This window comes from Spinacia oleracea, chromosome 6 (genome assembly GCF_020520425.1).
Source record: "Spinacia oleracea cultivar Varoflay chromosome 6, BTI_SOV_V1, whole genome shotgun sequence".
Taxonomy (NCBI): domain Eukaryota; kingdom Viridiplantae; phylum Streptophyta; class Magnoliopsida; order Caryophyllales; family Amaranthaceae; genus Spinacia; species Spinacia oleracea.
This window is the reverse complement of record NC_079492.1, coordinates 144,545,898-144,572,377: the sequence shown is the minus strand read 5'-3', so window position 1 is coordinate 144,572,377 and position 26,480 is coordinate 144,545,898. Positions and strand designations below refer to the sequence as shown.

Sequence of the window (26,480 nt, the reverse complement as noted above, 5' to 3'; positions counted from 1 at the left end):
AATAAAAAGATATACGTATAAGATTCATATAATATCACAGGGCATTTTAGATTTTTAGAGAATCAGATTTCATACTTGCTAGAGGATATTTACTTTATCATCCCACTATGGGGCACGAACGATCTCTAGTAGATGCAAATGATATAAATGTATACACATAATAATAACTATTCCATATAGTTTTCCCTCCGAGGTTATAAAGTGTCGTTGTAAAAGATTGAGTACTCTAACTACAATTTGACCCACCCCTATTTGGATGCAAGTTAGTCGTTGGTTTGTAAAGTTAAAGGGCGGGGAAGTTTTTGGTAGCCTAGGTTTAGTTATCTTAGTCGTTTGTGTTTTTAAAAGGCTCGGGCACCAAGTTTTTGGGTCTCGCCCGGCAATCTTTTGTAGGGAGCTTAAACGATAACATTCTAATATAATATTCTCCGTTTATGCGTAAAAGACGACCATTATGCGCGCATGTCAATTATCTAGCATAGTTGGTAAAGTCGTGGAATATAATCTTATATTGTGATGATTTGGATTTTAATCTCTGTATCACGCTTATTGATGGACCTTCATCACAAATCCACGACAGTATCGTCATTATTGCGAATGTCAAAATTTATTTTATTAGGGCATGCTTGGATTGAGGGTAATATATTAAAGGGGTAATAAAAGTCAAACTAAGGTAATTGAAGGTGATGATGAGGGGATGAAGTGGTGGCAAAGGGAACAAGTTAGTGTTGGCAAGAAGAAAATAAAAGGGAAGGGGGAACAAATACCCTCATCATGGGGGGATAGTTACCCACCATCCCACTAGGGTGATTATTACCCTCATTTGGGGGTAATTACTTTCCCCCTTCCTCTCTTCTCCTCACAACACCACCACTACCAAAATTTCTCATTACAATACCACCACACCACCCTCCTTGCAACCACCTCAATTCACCTTTATTGTCCTTTTATTATGGTGGTTTGACTTTTATTACCCCCATAATTCATTACACCCAATCCAAGCGTGCCCTAGTGTAAATTACTTGGCACAGCTAGAGAATCTTCCTAGGTAAAGTAAATTATACTGTCTGCATTTTTATTTGACACTTACTATTCATATACGGAGTACTAAGTTTGACTTAAATTTTTTTATCCATTAATATATAAAATTAAAAGTTATTATATAAGATGTTGGAATAGTACATCACAATATACATATTTAATATTTTCATAATATCAATTTTTTTATATTTTTTAAAAATAGAAAATTAATGTCAAACGATGAATTACAAGTGTATCGATATAAGTGATGAACTTTATTTATAAGCCCAACGCGACGGGGCAAGCATTCTAGTGCATCCTTACTTCTTGACTTGCCTGTCCCTTGAAAAGAACATGAATCGTAATCAAGAGCTACTAATCGGTTCTTATAAAAGTAGAGGGAGTAATGCGTATTGACAATATATAATAAATGGTACCAATTGTCTGTTGGTTCAATAATGATTGAAGCTTAACTTGGTAGGGAGAACCCCGTGTTCGATCCCCCACAACAACAATTTGGAGTGGACTGAAACCTATCCACTCATAACTCACTCCGAATCCAAATATATTAGCTCTAAGGGTGAACCTATTGTACAACAAATAATAATAATAATAATAATAATAATAATAATAATAATAATAATAATAATAATAAATGGTCAATTTTTATTAATATCCTGCATCCATAAAGCACATACAAGAAACTAATGCGCGCCATAAGTATAACTAGAGACTACTATTGTATATTTGTATCAGTAAGAGGTCAATATATAAAGATCTTAACAAAGAAAGCAGTCCATATTGGAAGTCTAAGATTACAATTTTGTCTTAAGGTGATGGTGGCTGCGATGTCAGAATTGATCTTCTCGATGTTAATGACTTAAGGGTTGCTAATGAGAATTGAGAACAACTTTTATTAATTTTAAATTTATAAGAGTTGATAATTTTAACTAATCCAACTACTACTTACATATTGCGTCTTCACATATTCCTACATGTCTAGCTGCATGAGTGATTGTACGACACCTTTCGTATAAAAATTGAGACTTTTGCCCGTTTATTTCAAAAGTTGGGTCAAACCAATCAGTTTTGTAAACCAGAGTATGTAGGTAAGACAAACTTGTTAATTTATTTAAATAAGTAACAAATCTATACGTAGTATATGTTCCAAGAAAGGGGCCTAGGCCCACGTGCCCTCTTGCCAAGTTGGGTTGGGTCGTCGTGATAAAATCTTTATTTAATTAAATTTAGAGTGTTTTGTCGTGTTGGGCCGGACCATGTATTGTCAAATGTGACATACTGACATTAGCCCCGCCCGCAACTTCGTTCTCGTGCCAGGCAGGGATTTTTCGTGTCTGGTCGGGTTGGGCCGGGCCGGGCCGACCACAACCATCTTTACCGGTAGCTGTTTATTACAGAGTATACACTAAAGAGATAGGCAACTAATTCACCATACACTAAAGAGATAGGCAACTAATTCACCATATCGTACTTCCTCCGTTCATAAATACTAGCATCGTTTGTCCATTTCACCCATGCCAATGCACAATTTAGATCGTCAATATTTTAAATTTTCTTCAAGCAAAAATTATAAAAAGTTAATATTTTGAAAATACATATTGAGACGAATTTAACAAGATCCCACATGACTATGTTTTATTTAACAAGAAAGGGGCCTAGGCCCACGTGCCCTCTTGCCGAGTTGGGCTGGGTCGCCGTGGTAAAATCTTTATTTAACTAAATTTAGAGTATTTTGTCACGTTGTGCCGGACCGTGTATTACCAAATGTGACATACTAACATTAGCCCTGCCCGCAACTTCGTTCTCGTGCCAGGCATGGATATTTTCGCGTCTAGTCGGGTTGGCGAGCCGGGCCGACCACAACCATCTTTACCGGTAGCTGTTTATTACGGAGAATACACTAATTCACCATAAACTAAAGAGATAGGCAACTAATTCACCATATCGTATATAGCAAAGGAGTTGAACAAAGTTTATGATAGGAAGAATATGTTCTACTCTATTATTGGTAATTAAGATAATGCAGTAGATGAAGACCAAGAAACCTCTGCCGTTCCTTTTTGTTCTCAAGGTTCTAAATATTATTTTGCCACCTTCTTTTCTGTCTTAATTAGAACATTTTTAGTTTAATTAAGAACGAAGAATCGGCCACACTATCCACAACTTTATCCCATTAATTAAGATTAACGCAATGATTAAAAGGACAAACTAGCAGATAACTCGCGGTTAGGTTTAACTGAACCACCACCAACAGGGGCAACAACTATTCTTAATCATGTTCTACATAGTGCTCTTCAAATCTATACACGGTCCCGACTCGTTGAACGTAACAACTCCATGTCTCCATGTATAGGTTGTTGAGAATTAAGACAATTAGAATAAACTTAACTCGACGATTTAGCCAATACGGTCCCGTTGAACAAATCCATGTATAGGGTGTTGCAAATTAAAACAATTAGAATAAACTTAACTCGATGTTGCGAATAATCGGAATGAACAATTATTGCGTCCTGAAATACCACTTTTCACTCATTAATGTTGGTTATGGTATTGATCTATGTCTCTTATTGAATTTAAGACCGGGTAATTGATAAATATCGCAAGTTGTGACCATTAATTAAAATGTTTTACAAATTACAATCTTACGTGTAACTCTTTTAATGTTACCACGAGGGTGTCATATAGGATTATATTATATATATATATAGACCGGTAAAGTTATACTCGTATACAGACCCGGCCCGTTGAACAACTCCATGTAGTCTATAAGGTGGTGCTGTTGCGGTAGCCGGTAGGTGCTGATCTTTGTCACTTAATGATCATATATTCATATCTGTTTAACCGGCCAACTTTCTTGTCTAGCTACAAGCTAGGCCAGATCTTCAACAACATTGCTACGTTCTGCCGACAGTTGCCTTATAATTGGTAGAAAAGAGCTGTAGATCGAATGAAAAACTCGTTCATCTAACCATGCATGTTTATATAAGCGAATATATATTAGTATAACAAACCGACAATTAGTATATCTATAAACAAAATTCACTCCTGGATCAGAATAACAAATTGGGATACCGTCATATTATACTGAGTATAACATTTTGTGTTGTAAATTGTAATTTTTGCCTAGTACACGTACAAGAATCAAGAAATGTCATGGAGAACAAAGTTATTACGCGTAGGAATAACGTAACTATAAGAAATTTCGATTTATTTTTAATGAGGAATTGATCGAATAGTTAACAGTAACACTGAAAGTCTGTGTATGATAGTTATTGTCTTTATGGCTTTTCATACCTAACAAAAAAATTTGTTCATTTATTACGACAAGTTTCGAACTAATGGTACCATAAGGATGTCAATGGGGCGGAGCGGATGCGGATGTGAATCCCTCCATCCCCATCCCCATCTAAAATTTTCATCCCCATCCCCGCCCCATCATTCATGGCGGGTACAAAATCCATCCCCATCCCCGCCCCAACGGGTATACACTAAAATCCATCCCAGCCCCACCACCCAACTGGGTATCCATCCCCTTCTTATCTCCGCCCCATACCCGCGCTAATACCCGCCTAATTTTTCTTATTTAGCAAATATTTGTCATATATACAGAGTAACGAAAGTTAACTTCAGAAGAAAAAAAAACACCTTATGACTAAAGTAACATATATAGTAAAAAAATAATACCCGTCATAAAAAAAATATCCAAACAAAAAACTTAAAAATCTCACCTAATTTCATATTATCTCCTAGACATGCTAATAAATTCACACTTACCCATCACCCACGACGGGTATGAAGCGGGGAGAGTGGAGATGGGGCGGGGCGGGCGGGGATGAGGCGGGTTCAACACAAAATTCACACCCGCCCCATCACCCATGACGGATGCGATTTTTATACCCATCCCCGCCCCATCACCCGCCAAACATACTTTCATCCCCGCCTACTTGGGGCGGATGTGGGACGGATCTCCCACAAAACCCGCCCCACTGAGTAAAATGGAGTAAAATTTATTCATAGACCTTTTTTCACGATTTTATTATTTGTATTTTGATTTTTACTAGTGTGCATTGTCCAATCATTTTAACTATCTTGCCTATCATCCATAATTGAGGAACTTATTTATTTATTAAATTGAAAGAAAATGTGGGATGATAATTTGGGCCCCATTTGGGCTAAAGGATGAACATCAAGTCATCTCATCAAGTAGGCCTCCAAGTGTGCTTGGTGTTATGTTGGGCCCCCAAATATATATATTTTCTTAAACCATTTTCTCTCTCCTCCTTTTTTCCTCTCTTAGTGGAGAGTTATGGGCTTGTCCCATCAAAAGAATTAAAAATAAATTTAACAAACAGAGAGAATAATATATCATCATGTGTTCTTCTAAAAGCTCCCTTTCAGCCTCCTATTTTGTGTACAAAAGCTTACTTATTTTAATTGTCCTTTTCTCAACTGATCCTCTTAATTAATAAATTAATTAAATAATTAACAAAAATAAAAATAAAAATACATTTTTTTATATGAATTGAAAACTCTATATAAATAGAACTGAATAGAAGAACCAAAACTCTCCCTCTCTTTTTGTCTCTAAATATCATACTTCAAAACTGTGTGCATTTTAAATTAGAAAAAAAATATTAAAATGGGGAGACATGAAGATGAAATTCCTGCAAATCCAAATTTATATCCAGAAGAGCTACAACTTAAATTGTATCAAGCTTTTATATTCTCAATCCCAATATTATTTTCCATAATTTTGTTTCTTTTATTTTATCTGTTTTATCTCAAGAGAAGGGCCAACAATAATTTGTCAGTACAACCCTCGAGATTACAACAGTCTGCCTCTTTCCTTTCCCCAGTAAGATTTCCTCACTTCTTTCCTTACTATTTTTAGTAAGTATATGATCACGTTTCAAAATTGTTTTGTATTGCTTAATTTCGAGCAAATTTGTGTTGTTTTACTTACACTCGAGAAAAAAAAAAAAAAAAAAAAAAAAACACTCTTATTAATCGGACTTTTTTAAGTCCAACCTTGAAAATCTTGTTTTCCTAAATTATATACGGAATACTGTTATGAGGTTTTTCTAGTTGTATAGATGACGAGTTTTGAAATTTAACACGTGTGATTGGACTAATTAAGTATAACAACGATGTAATTTTGGCGTATAATATTGATGTTTCCTTTGTATTTAGTTCAACATTAATCTATGCATTACGTACTAAGTTAGGTGATAATGATATAGTCCAATATTTATATATAAAAAGTTTATTTATGGTCTTTTTTTTGTTGGGTTGTTAGCCATGGAGTGTGGGGATCAAAGGAGAGATGAAAGACAAGCTACAAGTAATCCAATTTGATGAAGAACAAAGAGCAAGAGATTCACTGTAAGTAAATGATTAATTTTTTACTGTGCTTAGTCTAATTAACACAATGATCAAAGTTTTATTAATTTTAAAATGCTGAAGATAATATCAAGCTTTTATGAGTTAGTGATTGTGTCACTTCTTTAAATTACCTTCCAAAAAAGTACATGCTTTATTTATTTTCTTGTTTTATTTTATGCTGATGTGTTAAGTCTAGGTGGCTAAAATGTGTTTAATTAGTGGAGGTTTTAACTTTTAATTAAGCATAAATAAATAAATTATATTCTTATTTCTTGCCCTCTCAATCTAATGAAATCCCAAAAGAATATTTAATTGCAAGATAGACAGGTAGTGATAAAGCGATATAAAAGAGGCTATACAAATGTTCAATACACAACGTTATTATCTATGGTGAAAAGAAGTTTTATTTGACTCAACAGTTATGTACGTAATATTTGTTAGATTCAAATATTTATGTATATGACGTATGGATTTTTATCATTGAATTAATTTGATTATAAAAAAAGGTAGTCAGATAGTGATAAGATGAGTTTTTCTTGTCCAGATGAGCCATAAGAGCATTACAAGTTACAAATCACGGGATAAGGGAATTCGAACATATGACCTATCTTTATCTGATGTTTACCAATAAGAAATAGACCAATACCTCGTTGGTAGGGATGAAAAAATGAAATATGATTACACATCATCATTATCATGATATAATTATGGGTATAACATAAAGTTTTGATACTACTATCAACTCGATCAGTGGAACTTTCATGTGAAAGAAAAAGTCACTCTTCTACTCAACTCCACTTAGCTTTTTGGTGCATATATATGGAAGAATTATGCAGTGACGCATTTGTTAGATTCGCACTATTTTTGCTGTAAAACTTTTAAGGTAAAATATAGACATAACAAGTAAAAAAAGACAAGAAACACAAGTACGTATCACATCTTATGAAGGTTGCTCCACAAAATTTGTCTTTGGCCTCAATTGAAGAAATGACAGAATATTTGCACTAGTGTCACGTACAAGCATAGAAGTGTCATTTCTTACCTGATTTGATGATTAGACTAATTGCCTAATCGTTAGGTAGATAAAAGACCCCAAGCGAAATACTAATTCTATTAAGTGCTTACTTTTATCTCTTTGTTTAACCAAAAGTTAACTCTAATTTGTTTCATTTCAAACATATTGGTAAAATTTTGTTGGTGTTACCTGCCTTACTAGTTAGGCAAATAGACCTTTTCTGTATAAATACAAACGTTACATACGTTATACATATGATATGTTTAGGGATGACAATCACATCCGAGTCCGATCCGATCCGAAGGAAAAAATCCGATCCAAATTCGTGAAAAATAATACTTCCTCTGTTCCAGATTAGTTGTTACACTTTCCTTTTTCGTCCGTCCAGATTAGTTGTTACACTTCTAAATTAGGAATGACCCCACAATTATTATATTGTCTCTCTTCCCACTATTTTTTTTTGTCCCCACACCCTCTCTCGTTCAATTAAAAGAATACCCCACTAACTCCTATCACATCCACTTTTTCAATAAAATAACAATTGATAATTAACCAAACAACTATTTATCACCTAAAACTTTGTGCAAAGGTAAGTGTAACAACTAATCTGGGACGGAGGGAGTATGAATCTGAATCCGATTAAAAATATCGGAATCCGAATGGATATGGATCGGATATGGAGTCTGCAGAGAATTCGACCCGAAAATATTTCAAAGTGTATTATTTTCATACATAACTTTTTTTCAAAAGGAAGTTCCCAATTTAATCTAATATATTTAATTAAAGCGCGTATATTTGTACTTTATTAATTTATTAGAAACTCATTAGATTTTGGTAAATGAGAAATAGGATGTCTAATATATTTTAGAATTAAAAAAATACAAGTTCTATGTAAGTAAAGTTAACGCATGATTATGGATATGCATGGATGCAATTTGGATTTGGATATGGATTCGGATATGGATATGGATATGGATTCGGATTTGGATATGGATACAATTTTAGAGTATGGATTTTTAACGGATTTGGATATGGATGCAATTTTTGAGTCCGAATTTTAAATGGAACGGATTCGGAGTTTACTACATCCAACCCGATTCCGATCCATTACCATTCCTAGATATGTCCCACCGATGCGCAAAATAATTTTCACAAATCTTGATCTAACCCTATGCTATTTGTTTGCCCTCCACAGATGTTGTGTATGCTTGGGAGAGTTTGTGTTGAAAGAGGAGCTAAGACGATTGCCACTATGCAAACACGTGTTCCATGGTGATTGCATCCGTCTATGGCTCCGAACCAATGCCACGTGTCCTCTATGCAGGTGCACTGTCATACCTGCACTGAAAATGGGTCGTCCTGTTGGGCTTGGGCCAGACCATATTACCCAAGGGAATGATAACCCTGGCCCGCAGCATGAGCAAGTAAATGATGGAAGTAGTAGTTCGGTTGTGCTAAATAATTCAAGACCAAGAGAGCATGTAGTTCAAATTGGAGAGGAACCATCTTCCAATAGTAGCAATACTTCATAAAAATTAACGTCTAATATAATTCTAACTTCAACCAAAGTAATTTGCCAATATATAATGATCAATTGATCATCATCCAATTCGGTTACTGATATCGGGAGTGTTAATTTCCTCTTGAGGAGATAAAGAAGAACTATTGAGCATATACGACTGTGGTGGTACCTTGAATAGTTGTACGTGGCAATATCTGAGACGACTATGCATGGGATATGGCGATATATGTTTATGTTGGTGTATATTTTCGGTGACTTGTAATGTGGTGTTTTTTTCACCTAAGTGTGGTAGTGTGATGTACAAAAATTTTAGTGTGTCTTTTGAGGAGTCAAGGAACTAACATGGTTCCTGGTGTGGTCTATACGGAGGAGGTTGACCCAAAGTTTTGTAGCTTAATTAGGATGAAATTTGAATGAAATTGAATAAAAATTTCAACTTGTGCATTCAATTGATGATCACAATTCCTAAGCAATGTATTATTATTTACTAATCATAATTTCTAAGCAATGTATTACTAATCAAGATTACGGGACAAAGGTTTTATTCTCATCCTAAATTGAATCGAAAGAAAAGTCCACGTACGTACCAGTGGCGGACCCAGAAATTTAGAAATGGGGGTCCAGTTTTTTTCTTTTTTTCAATTTGCTTTTGCAATCCTTCTATTTTACCTTTTTTTACTAATGCAAAATAGCGATAAAAATCAACATATTAGTCCAAATTACAACCATAGTTTACAACGATTCGTTTAAAAGAAAAAAAATATTACGAGTGTACATATACAACGAGTGTTTATACGGTAAAAGAAATTTGATTCATTACAATTACACTTGACAAGTAGCAAAAACAATGACAAAACTACACTGCGGAATATTTGATTTTTTAAAAAGTTGCATCTTTTTTAATGTTTATGGGCCATTGTGTTATTATATAATTAAACAACTAAAAAATTTAATAAAATAGAACAATTATAAAGTACGAAATATAAAGCATGGTACTAACATCTTTGCAAATACAAAAACAAAAAAGTACAAGGAAAAATCACGAAGATATCAAAATATAAAAACAAAAACATTTTACAGTATAAGAACCATGAAGACGGAATGGTCACAGCAGGTGAAGGAAAAAAATGAAATAATCCTAGCTTTGAAGAATGCAAGCGTCAGTAATCGAACTCAAGACCTCTTGCTTTACAAGGTTTATGTATGGGCAAGTCCACTAACCATTGAGCTACAAAGATTCCTTGTTGCTCTAAACAGACATTAATTACTTGAGTAATATACAATTTTGCAGTTTTTTTTTCCAAAAAAAGGCAAAATTGTCAAAAAGTACCTTATTTTCGCCTCACTTTGTGAGCTAGTACCTTATATTTTCAGTTTTGTCAAATAGTACCTTGAATTAAAAATTTGTTTTAAAAATGGTACCTTGTTGCAACATGCCGGCCAAAATCAATTTTTCCGGCCATTGATTCAACCTTCCCTCCAAAAAATTGTGCGTGTGTAACAAACCTAGCCCAAAATCAGGCGCCTATGTTAACTTCTTATAAGAACATCAGAACAACAACACTTAGACAAGAATTTTAGATTTACACTCACTTATTTTAGAGGGAAAGCAGCTGGAAGTACTTTGAATTTAGTAAGATGATGAGCGCGTGTGAACATGCGATGATTTCCCTATAAAATTTGTGGCAATAGCCGGAATCATTGACCGGAAAATTATGATTTTGGCCGGAATGTTACAACAAGATACCATTTTTAAAACACGTTTTTAATTCAAGGTACTATTTGACAAAACTGAAAATGTAAGGTACTAACTCACAAAGTGAGTCAAATAGAAGATACTTTTTGACAATTTTGCCCCCAAAAAATAGGGGTCTCTTTGGTCCCCTCAAGAACCATACAGGTCCACCCCGGCCCTGATAGGTACTTGTAGCACTAATCAAGAGAGACCAAAATTTAAATCTATATGTATGTAATATGGGACAGTCTCAACTGCAATCCCATCATAGTAAGAAAGGATATGGTTAGTTGGTAACACTGGATTGCAGCCCATGTAACTGATTGTTGCTGACTTGGCACTACAATATTTGTTTGTTGGCTTGATGTTTGTGCACTACATTCTGATTGGTTGTCAACCTTCCTTTCCGCCTTCTGATTGGTTGAGCCGGTAAGGCATTAGGAGTACTATATAAACTTAATTATTGTGGTTGTCTTATTATCACACTATTAATTCCTAATAGCTTGTACTCTAAGCAATTCAGTTTTATAATTCTCTCTCCCTTAACAGTTATGTTCATACTCTTTGTGTCCCTTATTGTTTGTCCCATATCTTAAAAACGTTATAAAAATTTGGATGGAATTGAATAAAACAAAAGTGATGGGCCACATATGTTACTCGATCCATATATAAGAGAGTAAATTTATGGTCCCACGTCTATTTTTAGTAACAAGATAATCTTTTCGGTACGGATCAAAATAGCAAATTGAGCAATAAAAAAGGTAAAGAGAGAGTAGCTGTTAAGGACCATTGTTTGTGTTCTTCATTCAGCCACTATATTCATGAATGTTCAAAGCTAGATTTCAACAAATATGTATTGACATAGTAACTCAAATTCGTTTTTATTTAAACGAACTATCTTCACATAAGTATTACAAAACAAGGTAATAAACCCAAGTAAACCCTAATTCAACTTCCCACAATCAAAATTGAAGCTAGAAATACTGCAATTAAGGTAATTTTAGTAGGCATCTTTCCTTTATCACTCCTAAATACCATAGCCTCATAAACTGGCCAACAATTACTCACCACAAAACCAGACAACAAAATCTGCAAAATTAACCCCTCCATATTTCCCACCCCACTTCTAAACACACCAACAAGTCCCATAACAAAGGAAACCAGGTTAATTATTGCTGCCATTGTCATAGGCACAAACATAGGTGAAGCTACACCGAACTCGAAAGTCCCTTGATCGTACCTCTTGCTTAGTTCATCGTCTTGTAGTTTGCTCGTTATATCGAATCCTCGAACCGTGATTCCTAAGGAACTAAGAGTGTAGTCTATGCATCCAAATAGGAAACTTGAGAGTCCACATATCATCCACATTCTTTGAGCATTCCACCATCTTTCGAAGGTTCCTTTTTCTAGAAGATACTCTATGAGGTCTTTTCCGTTGGCCCCAATGAAAAGGAATATGTATAAGAGGAACCATGGGTCTGAAATCTGTACCATTACACGATTATCAGTCACGTAGAAACTTCTAGAGAGTATTTAGTTACTCCCTCCGTCCCATAATTATAGTCCCGTTTGACCAAAAACACGGGTTTTAAGAAAAATGGAATATAGTATATAAAAAAGTGGAATAAAGTACAAATGATGATTGAATTGTATGGAAAAGTGAAATAAAGTATGAAAGAGAATATACTCCCTCCGTTTCTTTTTGTTTGTTACGTTTGGACTTTTGCACGTTTATTAACGTATAATAAAGATCGTTTTTCTTTTTTATTAAAAAAATAAACTCAAGTAAAACCTCAATCCACTAATCATTACAACAACCAATAAGATTGTTTTATTTATCAAAATGAACCAATAATGGAAAAGCACAAATATTGCTAACTTAACATACTTGGGAAATTGTAAAGAAATTTAATGAGTTGAAAAAATTGGACCAATTAAAATTAAAAGAAGGCAAAAAAAATGATAGTATAATAAATTTATAAAAAAAAAATTCTCCCACGTAACAAACATTGTGAAACACCCTAAAAGGAATACGTAACAAACAAAAAGAAACGGAGGGAGTAGTACATAGGAAAGTGGAATATAGTACATGAGTGGGTTTTTTAATACATTTTTAAATCGGCAACTTTTGTGTAAGACCGCCTTATCGGAAAGACCACTTTGGTTGCTTAACTAATTAAGTCATTTGCTTAACTAATTGGTTACATTGCTTAATTAATTGATTCAATTGCTTAACTAATTAAGTCAATTGCTTAACTAATTGGTTTCAGTGCTTAACTAATTAGTTCAAGTGCTTAACTAATTGGTTCCATTGCTTAACTTATACGATACCAAGGTAGTCTTTTGTGTAAGACCGCCTTATAGAAAAGTTTGTATTTTTAAATTAATATAGTACATGAGAAAGTGAGGAACTTAGTAGCCAAAATTAAAAACAAGACTATAATTGTGGACGCCCTATTTAAAAAACAAGACTATAATTTTGGGACGGAGGGAGTATATCACTCCATCTGCCCCAAATTAATAGTACAACATAACTTTAAAAAGTTGATATTTCGAAGAGGTACATGGCAACATACTAATTTGGTACAAATTATAGTCAAAGTTAAACTCAATTTAAAATTAAAGTCAAAGTTAATATACTTTGACTTTGAAAGTCAACTTGTGAAGTTGGACTTTAAAGTCAACTTGTGAAGTTGGACTTTAAAGTCAACTTGTTTGACTTTAAAAGTCAAGGTGTGGCTCAAATAATGTTAAATACAGGATTAGATTGTAAAAAGAGAGAGTACATTTTCTAAGTCTATAGGTTGTTCCATCTTAAAACCACGTGACAGTAATTAGAGTAGCTTCTTAGTTTTATAAAGCGAACTCATCGCTCAATCTTTTTCAATGGTAGGATACTCACATGTGATATTTCACGGGACATGATCTTTAACTAATATCTATGCTTATTTTTTAAAACATTTCTACTCTTTTCAAGTTGTTTTTGATACTTTTATTTAACTGAAAGAAAGGGAATTTGGAATTAAAGTGCATTTACCTTTGGGAAGATGGGAATTCCATTGAGAAGAGCAAGCTGAGGGATGAAGGCATAAATGGTCAATGGAATTGAGGTAATGGGCCAGAGTGTATAATGTGTGTAAGCAAAACTCATGAGTAAGCCCATTTTCTGAATACCAAATGTGAGAGTACTGTATCTTGAGAATAGAACGTCAAGAAGCCCATTCATCCACCTCTTACTTTGGCTTAGCAGATCAATTAGTGTCACTGGTGAATCCCCTAAGAAAGCTGGCCTTTCTGGGTTACAAAACACGGACCTCCATCCTTCACATTGCATCCGATAACCCGTATGGTAGTCTTCCACCAATGACCCGTATCGAAAGCCCAACTGTACAATCAACACATCCACTTAGGTTCATCATAAGAAATTATTTAGGTTATGTTATCTTTAAGTTATTCTTATAGTTAAAATCAGACCAAATAAGAAAAATTCATAATAGACCAGACAAAAAAGATACTTACTCCGTGTCAAAAAAAATTGCAACATTTTGATTAGAACTTTCTCCAAGACACAACTTTGACCGTAAATATCTCTAATTATCCTTATTTTTAAAATCTTAAATTTTTATATTATGAAAATATATAATGAAACTAATCCGCCCATATTTTACTTATAACATTCGTTTTTTGTAAATTAGTAAAAATTTACGATCAAAGTAAATACATGAATAGTGGCAAAACTAAAAATGTTTCAATTTTTTTGAAACGGAGAAAGTATTAGACCACATTAGAAAAGGCGAAAAAACGCCCGTATAAAACATTCCGGCCAGACCAAACATATTAGATCGGAAAATATCAAACCAGACCAGACATATCAGACCGGAAAAATCAAACAAACTAGATCAAGAAGAATCAGACTGGACCAAAAACTTGAAAAATCAAACCAAATCAGTTGAAGAGAATTACTATAACTACACGTATATAATTATGCTTAAGTGCTCACCTTTGTGCCCCATCCCTCTTGGTTCTCAAAGTTGCAAGCAGCGACACAATGGGCTAATTCAAGTATATCCAGTGATGCAATGGGCTTATTGACTGCGTGATCTGGGCTTAGTTCCGGGATTTCAGGCTGGATCAATGATGACGGACTTCCAAAAAAGGCTCGACGTCGAAAGAAGCACCCAGTTCCAACATAATTTGGGCCGTAAAGCCCATCCATTCCTAGTGGGTTAATTATGAAAAGACGTTTATGTTCGCAAAAATAGATATCGCCTCTGTTGAGCCCACGGAAAATCTGAGGGAATTGAACATACGCCAATGTGGGCCGAATTTCAGGATCCAAAAAGTAACATAAAGCCCGTTTGATGGTTTGTGGATCGTTAGAATATGAGTCACAATCCAATGTTAGCACAATTGGTGCATTTGTCATCGTCGCTGATACCCGAACCTATCAAGTTGATACCAACAAACATAATATCAATATGGAACGGAGAAAGTATTAGTCCCTCCGTCCCTTAATACTCGACCTATTTTGACCGGATATGTTTGTCAATGCACAACTCTGACCATCAATTTATTAACTAAATATTATAAAAACTTATAAAAATATTAATATTTTGAAAATATATACTACCTCCGTTTCAAAAAGATTTTTACAGTTACTATTTGCACGGACTCCAATGCAATATTTAACTACTAATATATCCTATTTCGTATGTGAAAAAATTATAAAAATTTGATATTATGAAAATACATCCCGAGACCAATCTAACAAAATCTTACATTTAACTTTTTGATGTATATAATGATGAGAATTTACGGTCAAAGTTTTTATAATTTGGACACATTTTTCAAAGCGTAAAGTACTTTCTGAAACGGAGGTAGTAGTAAGATAAAGTCAACAATATATTATATACTAACATTTGTTTTCATATACTAGAAATCAAATAAGGTCAAAGTGAATTATGTGAACATTCCAAAAAGTCAAACTGGATCAAGTATTAAGGGACAGAGGGAGTAATTAATAGTTCAGCACGTGCTTAAACAACTACTCAAAATGTTAGAATTTTGAGTTTATTGAAACTTACCAAAGTATTGAGGGCACCCGCCTTAAAACGATGGTGATGGATCTTGCTTTTCTCTCTAGATACATAAATCAAGTTAGGCATTGATTTACCAGTAACATCCTTGTCCTTCATAGTACCCAGTAAAACCTGAACCACAATAAGGTGAAATACTGAAATGTGAATTTTTTTTTTTTAAATTTTTTTTTTGTTTTTTTGTTCTTTTGTTTTAGTTTTGAGACAATAATTTATTTTAAGTTTGAAAATTTGTCAATTTAGGTAGACAACTAGTCAATTTTGTAGTTTAATAAATAATTCACATTATGGATGGATCGTCTTTCATACCGATTTAAAAATATCTCATCTTTAAATATAAGGATATCAAAATGCAGGAGTATAACAAAGGAGTACTCCCTCCATATTTATTTAAGAGATACACTTGGTCGGACACAGGTATTAAGAAAAAGAATTGAATGAAATAAAGTAATAAAACAAGTGGGGTTGTGTAGATACTTTAATAGGTAAAATAAGTGGGGACCATGTCATTTTAGGGGTGGGGGTGGGGTATAGTTATGAAATTATTTGTTTAATAGGGTGGTGGGACATAATATATATTAGATAGATTATTTAATTAGATGGTGGAGTTGATAAGCTACTGAAAATGACAAGTGTATTTCTTAAATAAATACGCCCGAAAAAGACAAATGTATACCTTAAATAAATACGGAGGGAGTATTAGTATAGACGCTATTTAATCCCAGCTTTCGAAGAGTTTCATCAATTTATCATTCAAGGCTCTAATCAACTAAGTTTTCTCTCATAAACTCTCATTGTTGTACTTGTACAAGTACTCCGTATATATAATTTAAAATTAAACAAACCTGAATAACGGTAGGATGAACTTGACGTGTAAAATCGTCAGTCCATTTGGAAAAAGCCTCTAACATTTCTTCGTCATCAATTTGCCCTTCTTCAATCTTCCCTCTTTCTACTGCATTTTCAACTCTTACCTTCATGCTTTCGTACATGGTCTGATAGCACAATGAACAATTAATAACAATTAAAAAAAAAACTAATTAATTTTGATCATTCATTTATAATCAAAATGGCCATTTTAGTGTATACTCCGTACATACATGTCCAATATAAACATATAATTACATACCCACTCATCACTCCATCCCAAAATTACAGTCTCGTTTGACTAAAAATATGGATTTTAAGAAAAATGGAATATAGTGTGTAAGAAATTAAAATATAGTACATTGATGATGAAAAAGTAGAATATATTACATGTAAGAAGAATAAAATACATGGAAAAGAGAAAATAGTGCTCTCTCCGTCCCTTAATACTCGCATCGGTTTGACCGGTGTGGAGTTTAAGACATTTAAATTGACTTATTAGTTTAATGAGTGTTAGTTGATAGTGGGGGTATTTTTTTAATATAGTTAGTGGAAAATGTTTAAGGGGTGGGGAGTGTGAATTTTTAAATAATTTTTTTGTAGGGAGTAGGGATGTAGGTAAGTGTGAGAAATAATATTATATTAGTACAGATTTTCATTTATAGAAACGGTGCAAGTATTAACTATTAAGGAATGACCCGAAAAGAAAAACGGTGCGAGTATTAAGGGACGGAGGGAGTATATGTTTTTTTTATTGGGTGCAAATGAGTCATAAATGGTGGGGATGAGAATCGATCCCAGGATCACCTGGAATCGGATGAAAGCTCTAACCAACTGAGTTATCTATCACTCTCATTTAAGACAATACTCCCTCCGTTCCAGATTAGTTGTTACAACTACCTTTGCACATAGTTTTAGGTGATAATTGGTTGTTTGGTTATCAATTGTTATTTTATTGAAAAAGTAGATGTGACAGGAGTTAGTGGGTATTTTTTTAATTGAATGAGAGAGGGTGTGGGGACAAAAAGAAAAATTAGTGGGAAAAGAGACAATATAATAATTGTGAGATCATTCCTAATTTAGAAGTGTAACAATTAATCTGGTACAGAGGGAGTATGTAATTGTCAAAATAATTGAACTCCGATGTCTTATTGAGTTATTGCGGATTGGGATGTATGCTAGTAGACAAAACTCGTCCTCGATATTTTGGTTTAATTTATAGGGGGAATATTCAGCACAAGAAACTAAACTTATCATGTTGAACATACAGACGAATTTGCTAGCTTCATGCTCATTGTTAATCCAACCGGCCATTAGCTCCTGCTTTTAAGTTGAGCATCTTATTGATTGCTATTGCGGTACTACCAACTCTAGGTAATCGAGACTTTCATACTTCACTTTAAAGGGATGTTGAGAAAGAATTAGAAATTAATTCTATAGTATAATATCAGAGTTAAAGAATATTAAGTTTTCTAATATGAGTTTGTACATAATTAAAATAAGTTTAATTTCTCAAGTATAAATTCTCGTACTCAGGTTTAATAAATTTCAATCAAATTCTACCAGATTTAATAAGATTCTATCCAGTACATGGAACAATTCGAATAAGTAATAAGCTATAACAATTGGTGTCGTACATTGTAATTAACTTGATGTAAGTGGCTGTGGTTCTAAGTTATGGCCTGTGTGGGTCCGGTCTTCCGGAAAAAAACTTCTTAGTGTATTTCCAGCTCCGCCTCTAAAATTTGAATATGATGTATATTTCTCATACTATATTGCTTAATTTTTCTATCGGCTTTCTCTAAAACTATTCAAAATCCGCCATTAACATAAGCTAACTACATAAAGTAACAATCTCAACTCCACTGATTGAATCAAAGATTCATAGGACTTCGCTAACACAAACTAATCGAATATCGGACTCCTATAAATGAGGACTTTGAAATCAATCAACTCATTCCTTAACATTAGGAAGTAACCACAAATTTGGTAACATATTCCAACAAAAGTATGGTGATAAACACTTAACTCCACTTGGTATTAAACAAATAGAAGAAGTATGTAAATTAAATACCTTCATTTTGTCACCCTCAAGTGAACGATTAGGGTAAAAACTGCCATTAAAGTAAGCTTGAGGACACCTTTCCACAACATTATTCTCCCTACAGAAAGGCAACCAATGGCGAGCAAATTTAGCAGCTTCCATCAAGGCAAAAAGGGTAGCCTGGGACCCACCATCATCTGACACATACACCGAGATCTTTTCCGGCCAGTAATCATAAGCCATCACCGACAACGCCGTATTCACCGTCCCAATAGGTGGTTCCTTGTGAGGGTCAGCCGTACAAATGAATATGTCAACCGCCGGAATAAGTTCTTTATTTCCCACTGCCGGAATAAGTTGTTTTTTTCCCTCTTTAAAGGTCAGCTTTTCGGGGTATTCTTGGCGGCGGATAGGGCGGAAGTGGAAGGATTGGGTGCAGACCCACGAGAAGGCGAGGATAAGGTCAGAGAGGAGGAGTAGAAAAGAGATGATGAAATAAGAGGTGGAGGAAGTGTTGAGGAGTGTGGTTAGATGGTGGTAGAGAAAGGATAGTAACGCGGTGGCGTAAACCACCATGTATAGGTGGTTGAAGGTGGTTCGACGGAGGAGCTTGTGACTGTGGAGTGGAGTTGTGGTGGCCGTTAATTGACCTTCCATAGTTCACTTGTTGTGTAGTACTATATACGAAGTATATTATTGAATGTATAGATATGGTAGGGTGAGTGTGTGTGACTATATATAGAAAACCAAGACAGGGTTGCTAACTTACCACTAATAGGGTCTTGTTCGGCATAACTAACGGTAGTGGATAACGTTTAGCGGTTGAGTAGCGGGTAGTTGTTATATATTATTGGAGTATATAACATAGTATAGAACATTAGCTTGTAATTAGTTTTGTTACTTAGTATAAGTACTCTAGATTTGTACTATCTCAATTAGTTACACAATTAATAAAATGTAGTCTTTACTTTCTCTCTCAAAGTTCACGAGCTACCAAGCTCCAACAATGGTGTTCCATGATTTCTTCTTTACTTCCTTCTCCTCCTTCCCCTAAACTCTCAAATTCAACATAGTATCAGAGCGGGAACGATCCCGGCTCTTCAATTCCGCATCAAACTTCTGTTCGAATCAAACTACCAATTCGTTAAATTTTCCCCAAATTTTCTGCTTCGAATTTTTGCTCGAATTGGGCCTAAATTCGACGAATTAGGGTTTTAATTCTCCCTAATATCTCTTAATTTCGCTCACAAATCTTATTTCCAACCTTGAATCAAACGATTTTGATTCTTGAGTTTTTCCCCAAATTCTAGGGTTTCTTGAAGATTTTCGAGCAAATTCATGTTGGCAAAAATATGAAAATTGGTGATAGATTCTTGATGATTTCTGCAATTCTTGGGTTCATTGTTTAGAGCAAAGCACTGGTTTAACTCGTCTTGATGCTCTACAATTCGAAGCTCAAATTAATGGCGGGCAATGCTCTTCCGTCGTCGTTTTCGCGGTCGTCTACTTCTGCTAAGATTTGGTTTGATTTCTTGACCTTGTTGATTAATTCATTTGATTACAATTTGCTGCTTCATGGATGTTGGTGAATTTGAGGGTGATTTTCTCAAATTTAGCGTCGTTCTTGACGAAATTCCAGGGTTTAGTTCTCAATTTCGTTTGTTCAAATTGAATTGTTGTTGCTGCTGGTTCGTCATTTTTCTTGGAATCATCTCAGTTTATCGCCGCAATTTGAGTTGTTGTTGGGTAATTGTTGTTGCTGCCGATGATGTTTTGTGAATTTGAGAATTTTTAGAATTTTCTTGTCCAATCAATTTGGTTCTCATACTCTAATGGAAGCCTGTTTTGGAGCGACGAATTATGCAATTCTGAGATTTATTTTGATCCTTATTTCTTTTCTTCACTTGAATTTCTGGTGTTTGTGAGTAATTCTTGGTTAATGTTTGATCTGGGTAATTCTGTATTTGGCTGGGATCTGCTCGGAGCATTTAAAATAGTAGTTCAACAATTCAAAGATCTCTACCATGTCTGGGAACTGCAGGTCTCAATACATCAATATTGTTCTTCATAGAATCTCTTTCAAAGGGTACAAAGTTTATTGCCTTCAGTATAGCCCAAATGGGCAGTTTATTGATGTATTGATGTCACGGTTTGATTCGGAATTTCCTGTGGGGAGTAGGAGTAGGGAGAGTATGTCGAGTGACAATGATGAATTTCGTAGGAAGAATTATGTAGGTTTTGAGGATGATGATGAATTTGATGATGCTGATTCTGGGCAAGATCAGATGTTTTTGATTTGTTAGAGTTTGAGGAAACAGGTCTGAGTTTTGCCAAGTTGGATATCAGACTTGTTGCATCGGGTGAATATGGAGGTTTTCTTTTTCTTTTGAATGTTGGCACGATTCAACATTTCTTTCCAGCAACAGATCTGGTGTTCAGTACCTGTATAATCAGGTCAATTTTGTTCATTTTTCCCAGCAACAGATCTGGAGAATCAGAACCTGTAAAATCAGGTCAATTTTGAGACCCAAAGAGGTCAATTTTGAGACCCAAAGAGGTCAGTTTTGAGACCCAAAGAGGTCAGTTTTCATTGATCCATTGTGATCGTTCTTTTGATGAGACCCATTGAGGCTCATTTCTTCAAGGCAATATTGGACATTGCAGTTTGATATGAGCAGTTGGTACAACAGCAACAGCAGTGGCCAACATCTATGCTTGTTCATGAGGAGTTCTTGGTGCAAAATTAATGAAAGAATCTGATTTGAAGCTTTCAAACTGAAGATGTTTACACCATCTCCAGTTTGAGGGGGGGGGGGGGGTATTGGAGTATATAACATAGTATAGAACATTAGCTTGTAATTAGTTTTGTTACTTAGTATAAGTACTCTAGATTTGTACTATCTCAATTAGTTACACAATTAATAAAATGTAGTCTTTACTTTCTCTCTCAAAGTTCACGAGCTACCAAGCTCCAACAATGGTGTTCCATGATTTCTTCTTTACTTCCTTCTCCTCCTTCCCCTAAACTCTCAAATTCAACATATATAATAGCGGGTAGCGGTCAATAGTAGCGTGTAACAGTTAGCTGTCTAAGTAAGCGGTTAACTAGTATGAGTGCTTGGTAAAAGTAGCGGTTGAGATTATAACAAACAATAAAAGTAGCGGAGTATATATTTTGTTAAAAACTTTATTACGGAGTACTATCTCCGTTTCATAAATATCTTTACAGTTACTGTTTGCACAAATATTAAAAGTAAGAGAAAATAGGTAAAAAGCGGGTGGGTGTAAGAAAAAAAATGAATAAATCAAAATAAGAGAGAATGAGTGAAAATTTGTAAATATTGTGAGATAAGAAAGGTAAGGTAATAAATTTCATGTCAAAAAATAGAATAAAGCAAAGTGTAAATTAAGAACATTATGAAACAGACTAAAACGTAAATTGTAAAGATCATTTTGAAACGGAGTTAGTATAATTTTATCAAAAGCTATCCGCTACCTTCAAACGCTACTATTTATAAGGTTTGACAAAAGCTAATTAACCAACCGATACCTCTATCAGTAAACGATATCTCATCCGCTATCATACCAAATACTTACATATATACAAGACACGTCGTTAATTAGTGCTTCGTACTTTATATAATTTGGTATGCATAGTTATAAACCAAAGTTTGAGTATATATCAGCAGTCTCACGATATTTTTTATATAAATTTGTAGGTTTATAAGGTGCTATTTTGGTTGACTTTTAAATGCATAAAACTACGGAGTACTACGTATGATATCTTAGGAATGTGAATAGTGTGGAGCGAAGTCCGGAAGTCAGATAATTAAGGTTTTTGGGTAGTTCATAACTTCATACTCCCTCCATCTTGGAATACTTGACCTGTTTTTCTTATCGGGTCGTCCCTTAATACTTGACCTGTTTCTAAAAATGGAAATATTCTAACAATATTATATTATTTATCACTCCACCCCTATTAACCCACCTACCCCCTACTCCATACAAAAAATAATTAAAAATTCAACCCCTATCTTTCACTTTGCCATACTATGCAAATAAACAAAATTATACTTTAAAGATTAAGCTACGATTTAAAAATACTTTAACAAATACTCAAATAGGTAACTATTTTGAAATTTTATCAATGTTTTTTCACTTTATAGCTACATTGATCATAAGAAGTTGTACAATTACGAGAAATAGATGTACTTCATATCAAAATAAACTTAAAATACTTGTACAAGATTATGAATCTGAATCTCTTTTAAAAGTACTGAATTTGTGTATTATTTGTGTGTCGCTTTCTACTAATGGTTGATATACGCGTTGTATAATTTCAAATTTAATACAATTTCAAATATATAGTGTTTCTGCGAAGAAAATGCTAAGTGTGAAAATAGGGGAAGCCTCTTCAACCAGGCTGTCGTTTTCCTCCAATCGGTTGTGGTTTGTCCTACAAAAACGGCAAACGTAAACTGGCTCGGGAGGGTTCCCGAGAAAACCCTCTCCGACGCTCAAGTCAGTTCTTGTAGAGAGAGAAAGTAGTGAGAGAGTCAGTGTGGGAATAATCGCATACCTGAGTAATGATTAGGTGAAGCATATTTATAGTAGTGCCGGATGGCATTATTAGTAAATATAGGCAAGTATAGGGGTATGGACTCTTGGGCCTGTAGTGGGCTGAGATATGGACTCCTAACTTCTGGTCTGAGCCCATCAAGAGGTTTGTGTTTGAGGGTATTTCAGTAATTCCCCTAGGAGGGTATTTTGGTAATTTTGTGTAGAAAGTGGGTCCCACAGGGGGGCCCGAACATTAGCCCCACGCCAAATTTGCGAGTGTGGCCAAGTACTCGGGAGTTTGGCGGAAGAAATAAATCCCGTAGTTATCGGACGTTTTGAGCGAGGGTACCAAGCATGGGCTTGGCTGTTATTTTCCGCGGGTGAGGATCACGGATTGGCGTGGCTGCCATTTTCCCGGTCAAGGTGAGCGGTTTGGTTCTTGGTGACACGCTCGCATCCCGTTTCGGGCGTGGCTGCTCTTGCCAAGGCCGTATGGTTGTTACTTTTGGTGCGTTGGGGCGTGCGCGCCCAGCTCACATGAGGCGGGCTTAACTCATCATTGGCGGTTGTTTTTTAGTTGTTGTTGCGTGATGATGGGGCGGGCTTAACTCACACGCCAAGCTCATGAGTGTCATTTGAACGATCTGAGCCCCATGTTTGGCGGGCGTGTGTCGCGTAAGGCGTGGCTGTTGATTTGGGTGAGTCAAGCCCCGACAACTTAGGATTTTCACTAAGTATGGAAGCGTCTTCGTGTTCATGATCTTTCGGGCGTTGGTTGTTGTTTACTCACCCAAGGGAGGTGCCTATGGGCAGTTGTGGCCTTCGTCGTGCGATGTGTGCCGAGAGTGGGCATGGCTAGGCCCAACACCCATGTGGGCGTGGCAGACGTGCACGGCTTGGCTGCTCTCCTTGCTGGGCGGGCTTTCCTTCGTGGCTTGGCTGTTCCTTCGCGGCCGAGCCCGTAAGGGGGAGGGCGTGGCTGTTGAAAAAAAAAAAAAAATTGTTTTTTTTTTTTTGCTACGCTGAACATGGCGTGGCTGCTCCTTCCTCTTGGGCGTGGCTGCTTCTTTTTTTTTTTTTTTTGTAGGGAAGGCTGAACATGGCGTGGCTGCTCCTTCCTCTTGGGTGTGGCTGCTGTTTTTTTTTTCTTTTTTCGTGGGAAGGCTGAACATGGCGTGGCTGCTGCTTTTTTTTTTTTTTTTTTTTTTCTGCTCCTTCCTCTTGGGCGTGGCTGCTGCTTATTTTTTTTATTTTTTTTTATTTTGGCGTATGTACGTGGGTAGGATGATGGCTGATGCTTTCTCTTGGCGTGGCTGTTGTTTTGTCGCCCGATGTCGGGTGCGGTGCGTGAGAGAGAGTCGCACATGATGGTGTCATGGCTTCTACTTTCCGCACATGATGGTGCCAAGGCTTCTAGTTATGGTACCATGGCTTCTCTTTGCCGCACATGATGGTGTCATGGCTTTTACTCGCCGCACATGATGGTGCCATGGCTTCTACTTATGGTGCCATGGCTTCTACTTGCCGCACATGATGGTGCCAAGGCTTCTACTTATGGTGTCATGGCTTCTCCTTGCCGCACATGATGGTGCCAAGGCTTCTACTTATGGTGTCATGGCTTCTCCTTGCCGCACATGATGGTGCCATGGCTTCTACTTGCCGCACATGATGGTGCCAAGGCTTCTACTTATGGTGCCATGGCTTCTCCTTGCTGTTAGGTTATGATACATATGACAATTCATAAATCATGCGGAAAAAACCATAAAGCCAGGAAAACATATTATTTACACATAATCATTTAGCATAGTTTAGATGCATACACTTTATTGCGTGCCTTCCCTAGCTGCGCCCGAACCGAACAAGAACAAGTCTTTAGGACTCCAAGTGTCGTCCCTCCGTAGATAGTCCACAGCACGTCCGGATCCGCCTTAAGCTTGACCAACTAGGATCGCCCTTAAGGTACTTAGAATTTTCGGCTAGTATAGGCAATTGTATGACTGAATTTTTGCTCTCAAAAATCACTTTGAATACTTGAATACTCTATACAAAATAATGACCCTAGGCCTTTATTTATAGAGGTATGGAAAGGGAATCGTTATCCTATTTAGGATACGAATTAATTAAAATAGAATCCTAATAGAATTCTTATTTAATTAATTCATCCTTTTAGGTTTAGGAATTTAATCATTAGTCGAAACCTGATAGCTTTAGGATTCGTATAGCACACCAACACACACGCACGCACAACAGCCCACGAGGGGCGCCATGCGCGCGCGCGCAGCCCGCGAGCTCGCAGCCCATTTCTGCGAGGCCCACACGCTGCCGCAGCGTTGGCGCGCGCTGGGCCTGCCTTGCGGTGGGCCTGGCGCAGCCTTGTCTGGTGCGTTGTGGCGCGCTGGCTTGCTGGGCGATGGCCCGGCTTCGTGCTGGGCCTTCGTCTGGCAGGCCTCGTCCGATGCTAATTCGTACGATACGCTTCCGATTAATTTCCCGATTCCGGAATTCATTTCCGATACGAACAATATTTAATATTTCCAATTCCGGAATTAATTTCCGTTTCGAACAAATATTTAATATTTTCGTTTCCGGAATTATTTTCCGATTCCGATAATATTTTCGATTCTGACAATATTTCCGTTTCCGGCAATATTTCCGATTCCGGCAATATTTCCATTTCCGATAATATTTTCCGATACGTACCATGTTTCCGTTTCCGGCAACATCTACGACTTGGATAATATTTATATTTCCGATACGATCCATATTTCCGTTTCCGGTAATATCATCGTTTCCGGAGCATTCATTTCTTGCCTGTGACGATCTCAGCTCCCACTGAAACCAAGATCCGTCGATTCCGAATATCCATAGATGGAGTATTTAATGCCATTAAATACTTGATCCGTTTACGTACTATTTGTGTGACCCTACAGGTTCAGTCAAGAGTAAGCTGTGGATTAATATCATTAATTCCACTTGAACTGAAGCGGCCTCTAGCTAGGCATTCAGCTCACTTGATCTCACTGAATTATTAACTTGTTAGCTAAGCATCTCATCCCGATTTATGGGAGGACAATCCCAATCTTGCGATCTTGAGATTAGACTTCGTTTGATAGGTGATTACCTGAGCGTTGCCTTTATAGCCTCCTTTTACGGTGCGACGGTTGGTCAACGTCAAAGCAACCAGTTCTCAAACAAGTAATCTCAAATCACTCAGGTAT

The 26,480-nt window shown here is 35.9% G+C and overlaps 2 protein-coding genes across 2 annotated transcripts; one reads left to right on the top strand and one right to left on the bottom strand.

The window, feature by feature from the left end:
• The first annotated feature begins 5,595 nt into the window (after nucleotides 1–5,595).
• On the top strand, nucleotides 5,596–9,396 carry LOC110803426 (probable E3 ubiquitin-protein ligase RHA4A). Its single transcript, XM_022008935.2, has 3 exons — nucleotides 5,596–5,896; nucleotides 6,338–6,423; nucleotides 8,634–9,396. Exons 1-3 carry the CDS (start codon nucleotides 5,681–5,683, stop codon nucleotides 8,968–8,970), a joined length of 639 nt encoding a protein of 212 aa, XP_021864627.1. The 5' UTR covers nucleotides 5,596–5,680; the 3' UTR covers nucleotides 8,971–9,396.
• Nucleotides 9,397–11,551: 2,155 nt separating this feature from the next.
• On the bottom strand, nucleotides 11,552–19,414 carry LOC110803436 (cellulose synthase-like protein G3). Its single transcript, XM_022008944.2, has 6 exons — nucleotides 18,733–19,414; nucleotides 16,637–16,786; nucleotides 15,780–15,905; nucleotides 14,696–15,139; nucleotides 13,733–14,080; nucleotides 11,552–12,180 (listed from the first exon to the last, which is right to left on the bottom strand). The coding sequence occupies exons 1-6, from the start codon at nucleotides 19,357–19,359 to the stop codon at nucleotides 11,644–11,646; spliced, it is 2,232 nt and encodes a 743-aa protein (XP_021864636.1). The 5' UTR covers nucleotides 19,360–19,414; the 3' UTR covers nucleotides 11,552–11,643.
• Nucleotides 19,415–26,480: the final 7,066 nt, after the last annotated feature.

Excerpts from the sequence above, each read along its gene's own strand:
- LOC110803426 (XM_022008935.2), top strand. The coding sequence starts at position 5,681 with ATGGGGAGACATGAAGATGAAATTCCTGCAAATCCAAATTTATATCCA. Across the intron at positions 5,897-6,337 it reads CTGCCTCTTTCCTTTCCCCA|CCATGGAGTGTGGGGATCAA; the intron begins GTAAGATTTCCT and ends TTGGGTTGTTAG. Across the intron at positions 6,424-8,633 it reads CAAAGAGCAAGAGATTCACT|ATGTTGTGTATGCTTGGGAG; the intron begins GTAAGTAAATGA and ends TGCCCTCCACAG.
- LOC110803436 (XM_022008944.2), bottom strand. The coding sequence starts at position 19,359 with ATGGAAGGTCAATTAACGGCCACCACAACTCCACTCCACAGTCACAAG. Across the intron at positions 16,787-18,732 it reads TTGAGGGTGACAAAATGAAG|ACCATGTACGAAAGCATGAA; the intron begins GTATTTAATTTA and ends TTGTGCTATCAG. Across the intron at positions 14,081-14,695 it reads AAGAGGGATGGGGCACAAAG|TTGGGCTTTCGATACGGGTC; the intron begins GTGAGCACTTAA and ends TTGATTGTACAG.